General features: G+C 39.8%; 1 protein-coding gene across 1 annotated transcript; it reads left to right on the top strand.

Moving 5' to 3' along the window:
* Positions 1-2,176: 2,176 nt before the first annotated feature.
* On the top strand, positions 2,177-2,933 carry BDNF (brain-derived neurotrophic factor). Its single transcript, XM_015425686.1, has one exon. It carries the CDS (start codon positions 2,192-2,194, stop codon positions 2,930-2,932), a length of 741 nt encoding a protein of 246 aa, XP_015281172.1. The 5' UTR covers positions 2,177-2,191; the 3' UTR covers position 2,933.
* The last annotated feature ends 9,426 nt before the right edge of the window (positions 2,934-12,359 follow it).

Raw genomic sequence — 12,359 nt, 5'->3', positions numbered from 1 at the left:
TAGGTGCCAGTGTTAGGGGCATACCATCAAGAACCGGGAGTTGACACCCCAGTCCTGAATCTCCCCTACTCAGCCACTGAACCTCCATCTTAGCTGGATTTAGTCTCAGCCAGCTCTTTCTCAACCATCCCACCATGGCCTCCAGCCTTTAGAGCCACACTGGGGGATTGTAGGCATCATGTAACAGACTTATCAATGACCATTTTGAGACTACTACTCAACTGGATGGCCCAAGCTAGCCCAGTCTTATCAGATCTTGGAAGCGAAGCAGGGTCAGCCCTGGTTAGTACTTGGATGGGAGACCACCAAGTATGTCCAGAGTCACTACACAGAGGTAGGCAATGGCACGCCACCTCCAAATGTCTCTTGCCTTGAAAACCCTACGGAGTTGCTGTAAGTTGGCTGCAGCCTGATGGTCCTTTCTACCACTCAACTGCATAACTAGGCTTCAACTTTAGGATAACTCCATAAGAGTAAATTGGTATCTGTATGCAAAATACGTTTCTCTCTTTCTTGGTTCATCCCCTTTCCAACTAGACTTGCAAGGATTAATGAGTATGATTAACTGAGACACTTGCTGTGAATTTTAAGTGGAAATACAGTGGCATAAAAATATGTGTACCTCATGATCCAGAGATTGAAATCTACATAAAGAAAGGGATTCAGCACAGAGTTATTCTTCTAACAGCTTAAAAGGGGGCTGTGCATATGAGATGTTTCTGCACAGTGTGCTACCAGCCAAGATGGTCCATTTGAATCTCTTCTTCCAAAATATGTTTCTCTCTTTCTTGGTTCATCCCCTTTCCAACTAGACTTGCAAGGATTAATCAGTATGATTAACTGAGACACTTGCTGTAAATTTTAAGTGGAAATACAGTGGCATAATAATATGTGTATCTCATGATCCAGAGATTGAAATCTACATAGAGAAAGGGATTCAGCACAGAGTTATTCTTCTAACAGCTTAAAAGGGGGCTGTGCATATGAGATGTTTCTGCACAGTGTGCTACCAGCCAAGATGTTCTAAACAATCTTGTGGCTTGTTTAACTGAAACATATGTATCTTTGCTGAAAATGCTTCCGATCAGTGATCCTTCTATTGCAACATGTTTGTAATCAGTTGAGAAATCAGTTAATCAGCGACAAAGAAACAATTTGAAAACAAAAGTTTTAATAGGCTTACATCTCTACTCCCACTAACCTGTGCTTAGCATTGTCTCCATCTACAGGGTAGACAGTGGTGATAAGCGTTAGCATGATTTGAGCTATGCATTACTCCTATTTTTTTTTTAAAAAAAATCTATGAACACACTAGTAGTTGAATAGCATGTCTGAAGATTCCAGATAAAACTAAAATGCATGAAGTCTTGTGCTGTACATTATTGTTCCTCATTCAAAACACTGTGGTTCTAGCAGTAGGCTGGAATACTATAGCTTCATGGGCTCCCCTTAGAAACAGCTACAATGAGACAAGCTTTTTTTAATGTATGTGATGATAGTGAATACAGTTCCAACTTGCATGCTGTGATCTCTTTCTGTAAAAGACAATAAACTTTCTGAATTTTTTCCAATTACTCCAGGCATACCACAGATGCTTAGTAACCTTTCCAAACATGCTGTTACACTTGTCATGCAAATGGAAGATAATTAATTCTCATGCCGAAAGTGTGACATTTGCTGCACAAGGGCCTTGAGACTGCCAGGCCAATTTTTTTAACTTGTTCCTAGCAGGAGAGTCTAATCACTGGCTTCTGTTGCAGCTAGCGTCCTAAATTAAATGCCTTGGTGGCATCAAAGACAGAACAAGGGAAGGCTGCATGAATGCCCATATACCTGTGATTTGTGCTGTACAAGGATCTATGTGGAGTGATACTCAGGTTCACATGCATTATCCCATTGCTAGCTGTCATCTTTCCTCTGTGTGACAGCCAGTCACAAACCATCTGAGCTATGTGTAGAAATGTGTTTCCAGGTGTGGGTTTCTTGCCCACTCAAGCAACCTGAATGAAGTGGTTGTGGATATTACCTGTATGAGACCAATGTTCTAAACAATTAATGTATACACTTTTCAATTGCTATCGAATATAAAAGGCTGTATGTTTTGAGCCTTCAGGGTTTAAAAAACCTATATGATTGAATTTTTCTTTCTTTCTTTTTTTGTATTTAACAGTTCCACCAAGTGAAAAGAGTGATGACCATCCTTTTCCTTACTATGGTTATTTCATACTTCAGTTGCATGAAAGCTGCCCCGATGAAAGAAGTTAGTATCAGAGGACAAGGCAGCTTGGCTTATCCTGGTCTTCGGACACAGGGAACTCTGGAGAACCTAGGTGGGCCCAATGATGCCTCAAGAGGATTGACGTCTTTGGCAGACACTTTTGAACATGTCATAGAGGAGCTCTTGGATGAGCAGCAGGACATCCAGCCCAGCAAGGAGAATAAAGATGCAGACTTGTATTCATCCCGGGTTATGCTTAGCAGTCAAGTGCCTTTGGAGCCTCCACTGCTCTTTCTGCTTGAGGAGTATAAAAACTACTTGGATGCTGCAAACATGTCCATGAGGGTTCGGCGTCACTCTGATCCTGCTCGCCGTGGGGAGCTGAGTGTGTGTGACAGTACTAGCGAGTGGGTGACAGCGGCTGAAAAAAAGACTGCAGTGGACATGTCGGGGGCAACCGTTACAGTTCTGGAAAAAGTCCCAGTACCCAAAGGCCAACTGAAGCAATATTTTTATGAGACCAAATGCAACTCCAAGGGTTATACGAAAGAAGGCTGCAGGGGCATAGACAAGAGGTACTGGAATTCCCAGTGCCGAACTACCCAGTCTTATGTGCGAGCTCTCACTATGGATAACAAAAAGAGAGTTGGATGGCGTTTTATAAGAATAGACACTTCCTGTGTTTGTACATTGACCATAAAAAGGGGAAGATAGTGGGTCCATGTTGTATAGATTATATTGAGACAAATTTATCTATTTGTATATATACATAACAGGGTAAATTATTCAGTAAGAAAGAAAATAATTTTATGGACTGCATGTATAAATGAAGTTTATACAGTACAGTGGTTCCACAATCTATTTATTGAACATATCCATGACCTAACAGGGAGCAAAAGAGAGAAAAAGATATCCATTTGCGCACAACTTTGAGAAAAAAAAAAGAATTTGCATTACATTCCTCTAACATTGTGGTTTGTTGCCGTTGCCAAGAATTGAAAACGTTAAAAAAAGTTTTAAAAAAATAAAATTGCATGCTGCTTCAATTGTGAATTGATGATGATAAACTGTCCTCTTTCAGAAAAAAATTGAACCAAAACATTCCGTTTACATTTTAGACAGTAAGTATCTTTATTCCTGTTAGTATTATATCTGTTTACTGCTTTTAAATTCTTCTGGTAGCGTTGGAATTAAAACAATGTCAAGGTGCTGTTGTCATAGTTTTACTGTTGATTTTTTTATTTTAAAAAATTCCCACATGATTTTAAAAGGAGGGAAAACTCCCTGTCATCACCATATATGTTCTGGATAAAACTAATTTGGTTTTTTTTTTTTTGTATGTTGTGAAGGTGTTTGCAATATCAAGTCAGACTACTGAAAAAAATAATAAAAAAGAGGCAACTGAAAAAGACAATGTTGATGGTCCTCCCAGTGCTCTTTTCTAGTCTTCAAGCAGCACTTCCATATTGGTATAGGCATGTGCTATTCTATGATTGTTGCGGAAAAGACCACCATTTTGCTTCTATTACATTTGGTTGTGTATGGGTTCTGCCACTGCATTTTTCCTCTCGTTTAGGTAGGAAACAAACTGCAATCACTTTCAATATATTTTTCTATTCTTTTAAGGTGTTGAGATCAAAGACTGAGTCAGCCACCCTATCTAGCAAGGCAGTGTCTCATGCACAGCTGATATGCCTCAATCGTACTGATCTGTGCCACTGTGAGCTGGATGGGCACATTTGTTGATGAGAGTAGGAATGTTCACACTCATCTAGGACCAGTCATTGTGCAAGCAGAGCTGGATCAGAGACAAACGAGATTTGTTTCTAGATTAAACATCTTGTTAAAGTACAAATGAATATTGGACTGCACTTTAGAAAATACGTTTCAAATGTTATGACATTAAACATTAAGGATCTTCCCTGTTCATGGATGGTCAGCAACTAATTGGCTTACAAGCAACGGAAGGAGTAGCAATCACTACCAAACTTGGCCCTGTGGTGAAAGAGCAATTGCTTTCCTGTGAATAAATATATGCAGTACTGCCTGATTCTCTTGATGCAAAAGGAATCTCTATTATGCCCAGTTCTCAGGTGCCTGCTGCTTGAGACAGTATGAAAGAATCCAAGCTTGAAGGAGTGGCTCTGGAATCAGGTAGGCAGAGCCTTCTACCTCAAAACCCAACTACCTGCTGAATCTAAATATGCCTGCAAGGGTCTATTGCTTTGTAAGGGGTAGCACATAAAAGCCTTAACTCCTACTGGAATACATTTCTGTATAACCACAGCTCTGGTTTTAAAATTAAATCCTAAAATGCAATCCTGGCATCAGTTACATGCACTTTAATTACAGTTGACTTCAATGAGATGAGTAACTGAGCACAGGATTCAAGCCTTAGGCCTTGGATAAATACCCACAAACCCAGCACAATCTGCTACACAAACTGCAATATGTTAACAATTCCATGGTAAGAATTTAGCTCTAAGTTTTGTTTGGTTTTTTAACTAAAGCAGTGTAAGACCTTTCACTTATGAAACACTCAGTGTATTTTAGCTAGGAGTTATCTATATATACTCTTTTCACAGCAGATATTCGTGCTCTCCTAGACAGGTTCTGGAGTTCTGCTAAACACCACTCTTTACTGCATATGCCTAGTTCTCACAAACGGCTTTAGTGTGATGTAAACCTAGTTTTCACAGGTAAGCCTGTGTCTGGGCTGTACCATTTCAGAATGGGGATACAATGCTCCCTGACACTACCAAGAAAAAAGAATCCTACACGTCCCAAAATAGCATGTTCAGGAGAAAGCCAGCCTAGAACCCTTGACATCTGATTTCTATTCATTTATTTATGGCATGGATAAACTTTCAGTCATATGAGTCCCACTTGCTTCCTGAAGGAGTATAGTCTAGACCTAGCACTTCATTGGTGATTTGGGTGAACCAGGATAGAACACAAATACTTTCTAGGTGACATCTGCACATATACAAAGGCATATATCCCAACATTCACACCCTAGACACACAAAAAATTCAAGCACTAGAGTTAATTTTAACAATGGGAAGGAGCCCCTCTACTGTTGTTAACACTGTTATGAAATATGAACTTTGGATGTAAAGAAAAATAACAACATAAACAGCATCGCGACTTTTCTCCTGCTTCTAAAGCAAGACTGGTTCTGGTTTATTACTGAATATATTCACTATCATTGGACATGTGTTCATTGCTAAAAAGCACCAACTTAATTGATCAATGACAGCATGCGGGTAGATACCATGCCATAAATCTACTTTGACTGACTAAGACTGGACAAATAAATGCTTGTTACCATAAGTGAAAATAGATTCTGGCATTGTCCGTTTTTAGTGAGAGACCCAAATGGAGCTGAACCACCCTTTTAGCCTGATGTCCGTTCTTTCCTTTAATGTGTTTCCCATTGTACCTTCACTAGAATATCCCAGCAGACATTTAATTTATTGCCACAGTTTGTAGGCAGAAAAATATCTGGGTTACATTAACCCACACATTTTGAATTGAGAAATGTCATAAGATGGTGTTTCAAGCTAGAAAGTACTTTTTACACATTACAAAGAGGGAAAGGGGGCAGAAGCATTGTAATCCCTCAGAGATGTGTTCTTGTGCAATAAGAAAATATAATCCTGATTTCCTTCAGATCAGTAAACCTAGTCTAATTTGGTGGCTGATATTACAAAATCCTAACTTTATGTAGCAAAGCAACAGAGGATGTATTCTCCTTCCATTTCCATCTACATAAACGGCTCCAATCTTACTTTGTATATAACTAGGTTAACATGTTTTCACCAAGGGATAACTAAAGTCAGCTACCTTAATTCCCACTAACAAATCTGTAATGGGCCATTGTCTAGAATCACGAAGTCTGCCGTCCAGATCAAGGGGAAATGTGAAAGTAAAATAACCATTTCCTTATCAAATATGCTTAACTAATTTGGCCTGTATGGAAGATTCCTGAAGCATGGTTGTAACCCTATCTGGACTGAAAACATCGCTACTTGATTTTACTAACAATGGAAATTCTTGCAGACATATAATCCATAATAATCAGATCAGAAAGCAACCTTTGATATATGATAGTTAAAGGCTTTAAGGAAAGTTTGTCCTGATGCACATAATATTATAGATTTTTTAAAAAGTCATTATAACCAGATTTAGCCAGACCTCTTCCTCATAACAGGATAGTCCATTGCATTGATCCATTACATTGATGGCATCTTCACTGAATGGCAGATAGAGCCCTATAACTTTTCAACCTTTGAGTAGGACGTCATAAGGCTTGAGTGCGCCAACCAGTACTTTTCTAAGTAGCATCATTTAATTTAATGGGATTACTGTGAAAGAACTGTTTTGAGGCTTAAAGCTAAGAGCTGTGTATGAAGATGCTATTAATATCTAGCAGTGTTAAAGTTGGGATAATAGTTGTACATCGTAAGAATGCAAATGGTTAAAAACAATTCCATATTGGTGTCCCAAATTGCAAATAAATATGCTATGCAACAAATCAATCAGTGTATCTTGAATGAATCCCTGAAGTATTCCTATAGCATTTTTGTAGGCTGAAAGAAGCGCTATTCTTAAAACCCATGGCTGTTATATGCCTGACTTACTATTACAAAATACATGATCACAGGCTTGGCAGTTTTAGTTGAACTGAGGTTTCAAAAATGTTATTCAATTGAAGTTTTTGCTGTGATCTGTTTGTGGCAAAGCTATTTCATGCATGTTGTTGGCCCTTTTGTTTTGTTAAAAACTCTTGAAATTGTAAGTTAATGTCTGTGGCCTTGTTCTCTCTTATTCACCATGTGTAACAAATATTTATTGTATATTTATATAATTTTATGGGATTTTTGGAAAAAATGAAATCTGGCATTAAATCTTACGTCACATTGTAAATATAATTAAGTTATATTTAAGTGTACTAATTAACATATAATATATGTTTAAATATAGATAGCATGGGGGGAGCTTCAAGAAGTCCTTGTCCACAAAAAAAGTGAGGGTAGTATCCAGAATAATGACTTCTCATTTAATTCAAGATTCTGGCTGTATTCAAACATCATGGACAAACTCTAATCTGAAGTTGAAGAGAATAAATTAGGAAATCCTTAGACTCACTCACTCCCTCAAGGTTCATTCCACCATTTTAAAGCCAAAATTGAGCACTTCCTGACTTGAAAGAACCCCAATTTTCATATAGGGAAACCAGGTCTTCAGCAGAAGATAACTATGCCTCCCTCTTTATTGCCTGCTGAGCACCAGCAAGAAAAAAAGAGTTTTAAAAAAGGGGTGTTGTGCCAATGGTGCAACATCACCTCCAGTAAATATCCAGAAGTAATGTCACATTGCTGGTGTAATGCTGACATATTGCTCCAGGATTCTGACAAAACTCTATGGTTTTGTTCAAATGCTAGAGCATCACATGAGCCACATGCTGGCAACATGACATCACTTCCAGCTATTCAACCAGAAGTCATGTTGTGACACTGGTGTGACATTGTTCCTCCCCATCCTCTCCCTCTCCTGCTGGTTTCCAGCAACCCTAGCTTTGTGTGAAGTCTGCTTTAGGCATGTGAACCAACTGCAATTTATTTCTAGCTCACAAACCAACATTAAACCATAATTCAAATCCCATTTTTAGGCAAGAAACAGACTGCAGTTTGTTAAAACACTTCAGTTCAGACCTTACAACAAACTAGTTCCTTTCAAACAAGGAAATCTTCCATTTTGGCTGTACCCACTAGAGAATGTGAGATGAGGAGAAAAATATGAGCCTGGAGGGTTTCCTGACTTGTTTTCTTCATTAAAAACAAAACAACAACCAGACTTCTGTTTCATGCTATCTGAATGCAGCTAGTGAACTCCAAGCAACACTTGCATCCATGCATAAAGCATAGTGATTTGTACTCAACTACAAAATGAGGCCAAAGCAGAGGTCGTATTATATATATTGAATCATATGTGAACCATCATCAAATTAATTCAGTACAGAATTCCCGACATCATGGTTCACAGCACGTGCAGGGGCTCCAGCGCACCTATTGCTCTGCGAAAGGAGGGGGCCTCCATTTGTTTCAGTCTTAAATCCTGTTCTGCACCAAATAAAGTAGCCCCTGCTTGCACAGCTATCCTCATTTGCACCCCTTCAGAAATCTGGACCAGTATTTGTAGACATGCCATGGACTGAAGTTTTGGGGAGCTGAACATTGATCTGCCTTCATATCCATTTTTGCAATATCTAAGGTCAAACTAAATTTACAAAAATATGAAACAGTATAGTCTTCTTGGGACTGTAACACTTAAGAATACTTGACACTTCATGATTAAATACCCTCACACTATCCAAAAAAAAAAACCCTGCTTACAGAAAGCTAGCATGACCAAGGAAAAAGGCTCCAGCCTACCCTTGTCCCGTATCTGCTATTGTCCTATGTACAGGAAGCTGGTAGGGATACACAGTCCACCGGAAGCCTCAAATGCTATCGTCCTGGGAAAACAGTACAGTATAATGCAGTGTACTCCACTGAATGTGTAGGAGGTTCAGAAGACCCATTCATGACTTATTCACATGATGATACAGCATACATCACAATAAGATCCAATGCATTTCAGACATAGTGATCCCAGGATCATTATCGTTGCTCTCTGAAAAACATGATTATGTATATCTGAGACTGGATTCTGCTTTACCTAACATTCTCTTAAGTAGGATGTACCTCTACTATAACTGCCAAGCCTTTGTACACTTCATACCATGGCCCTACAGTGACAAGTAAATCTTGATAAAAGCAACTGAAACTGAACAAAACTAATTCTGAACTGCCACTTTTCCCTCAAAGATTTAAGTAGCAATAGCTCCTCAGAAGACTCAGGAAACGCTGGTTATAAATGCACACTTCATATTCTTTGTTTCATGTTTCACTTAAAAAGATAAAGAGATAAAAAGGTACCCAGACCTAGCATGCAGTATGATATATGGAAAGACATAATTCCTAAACTTGTACCTGGAAAGAAACTCTATGGTGGCAACTTGGTTTTAGAATGAAAATCCCTATCCATTCTACCACGTTGGCCGGAAAATATATAGACTTTTAAAAACATTAAGGATATGGAAAAAACTTTCCAATATGTTTTCTTTCAAGGTGCATAACCAATAATTTCGCTGAGCAGCATACACCCCAAAATAGCTTTATGTGTACTTTACAATTGTAATTCAAGGGACAAGCGTTAGATACATATATTATAGGAAGCCAGAATTCAATTCTACCTGGGACTCTCTGTACAAGGAGGGGGAAGGGAAGCAGAGCAAGGAACCCATGCAAGCCTGGCAGCAAGGTGGGTCTCTGCACATCCCAGTTTAATGTTGGCTTGATGTGATATTGACTGTAGCCTAAGTGGTAGGATTTAGATACTGAGATCCAATTCAAAATAGTGTTCATGAATGATGTGGTGGTTGTTATCAAGGCAAATGGTATGATGCCAAGCTGACTAGTTTGCTGCTTCTGTGAAACGGCATGAATGTAATTTGTCCTGATAGTAGACCCATACCAGAGGAAATCAGTGGTTTACCTAATGGGTTTAGAATAATCCTAAACCAAAACCTATATCACATAAGTAGCAAACTACAGCTTCTCATCCATGCCATTTGTCAGTGAGCAAGAAACTGAATAGATATGAAAAGCACATTATTCACAACTTGTCTGAGTTGCCACCAGTGTGGTTTGAGCCATTTTGAACATAGCACGGAGAACTCCCCCACTGCCAGGGGTCATTTTGGGGGGGGACGCGGGGGGACGCCATCCCCCCGGGTGAGGTGCGGGAGGGCGGGGCCTGGAGCTCCCTGCTGGTGCCCGCTGGAGGTCGCCGCCGGCTGTGGGGAGGACACACTTCCGGTGATGTCAGGGGGTGTGGCATATGCTAATGAGTTATGCTAATGAGTCCCCCTAGCTCTTTTTCTACAAAATGACCCCTGCCCACTGCCATGAGAGATTTTCTACACATGCATCAGACCATAAGATCATTGTGCATATTGTTGATTTTCTCATTGGCCGCTGCACCATGAATGTTACTTTTTGCCTGACAGAGATACTCAGGAGCTGAATGGCTGACACAGATGGGTGTTTAGCTTTTTCTGCAGTAAGGGATTTACTGCATTTGTGGCAGAACTGAACTTCTCTGACCCACTTGCCAAGATTAGAATACTACTGTAGTTGTTGTAATGCAAAGCACTGCTCAGGCCACAACATCAAAACCAGCCTACCCAACTTGTGTCTCACCAAACAAACACAGCAGCTCTAGTCACATTAAAATTAGTTAAGTCTCACTGAAAGCAACCATCTGCATGCTAGGCTGTGGAAGTATAGCCTTAGCTAGATTTTCAGCTGTACAAGGACAGAAATGCAATGGCTACATACAGCTCTATGATTCTTTTAACAGAAATTTATACGGAACGATTTAAAGTCCAGCATGGAAAGAGGACTAGTTAACTTCTTTCGCTGAATCATTTTCCTGATGAAAACTGTTGTTCCCAGGGTGCTTTTATTTACAAAAGCTTACGGAAATGCTCCTGTCAAATACTCCCACACTCTTGCCGGACAGGAGCATGCCAACATACGAGAACAAAACACATGCACCTCAGACACTGTCCATGAAAATGGTCCCACTTGCACGTTTGGTCGTAACTTTAGGGTAGGCAAAAGTTGGTTAAGAGTGGAAGGAAGAGGTGCTATTACTCTTAGAGCACTTTTTTTGTTGTTCAGCTGCTGCCTGTAGTAAACATGTTTTTCAGGTTTTTGAAACACTATGGGTGTAGTCAGGGGTCATTTTGTAGAAAAAGAGGTGCAAGAACGTGCAGACCAAGTTTAGGGATCTTGTGGGTTTCAACACGCAATTCTGGATGTCCGATTGCTCTGTCACAAAGTCAAGCCGTTTCACGCAGTTCTGTTTGCAATGTGCATATAAACGCTCAATCACTCCTGGGTTCACCACATCACCATAGACGTGCTTTGGCACCCAGACCATCCTTCAGGATCAGTAGCTCCCTGGAAAGTAGCCTTTAAGCAGAACCCCCCCCCTCAAAAAATCCCCTGTCTCCTGTTTATTGGGGTGGGACAGAGGTGGAAATAGTCCCCATTAAGGCTCCCATATCCACAGCCATGATCCCCCCACTAGAACTATACTCCAAGCCACATCACAGAACCCATCAGGCAGGAAAAGTAGCCTTTAAGCCTTTAAAAATGGAAAATAGCTGGGGTTAGAGGTCTTTCCTGGAAGAGAAAGGAGACCCTAGATTTGCTTGCACTGTGGAGTGAGAGAAAAGTACAAAATGCTTTAAGGCAGTCCCACAGGAATATCGGCCTCTATGAGGAGATAGCAAAGGGCATGGCTGAGCATGGGCACTGAGTGCCGCACTAAGGTAAAAGGTCTGGGTCTCGAATACAAAAGGGCTTTTAGAATTTATTTATTTATTTATTATGGTCGCTAGAGCAGCCAGATATACAAAAGGACAGTGGCACACAACTCCAAGTGAGGGAGTAACAGGGTCACCTGTCCTTTCTATGAGGAGCTGATAGGATCATGGGTGTGTTAGCTAAATTGCCTTATTTTGCTGATAAAATGGGGGAATTTGAATATTAAATAGCAATGGCTTTAATTAAGGGAACAATAATCTATGTATACTGGAGTCTAATTTATCCAGATCTCCAGAAATAGCCGCAGAGGCTAGATCTTTTTTTTTTTTAAGCCCCCGGAGGGGATGTTATATTGCATTTTTAACACTACAAACTACAACAGAAAATAGGGGGGGGGAGAACTACATTTATGGGATAAAGAAAGATACCCACTACTGACTAAAAACCCAAGAGAGGAGATCATCTCACCATTTTAGACATACATTTAGTCTTAATCCCGTTAATCTTACTATCAATGGAGTCAAATTTAGCATTGAGTCAAATTTAGCATTAACTTTTTCAAGTCATAAATATAAAATTTAACTGTCAATCAGAAACACCCCAGTGCATCTCATTTCATAATTTTTAAAGGCACAATTCAGAGTCCTTCAGCCTTTACTTCTCCTTTCCTAATCTCTTCCAAAGCTTATAAGGACTTT

This window comes from Gekko japonicus, unplaced genomic scaffold (assembly GCF_001447785.1).
Source record: "Gekko japonicus isolate JY-2015 unplaced genomic scaffold, Gekko_japonicus_V1.1 scaffold1316, whole genome shotgun sequence".
NCBI lineage: Eukaryota > Metazoa > Chordata > Lepidosauria > Squamata > Gekkonidae > Gekko > Gekko japonicus.
This window is presented reverse-complemented; position numbering and strand designations above follow the sequence as displayed.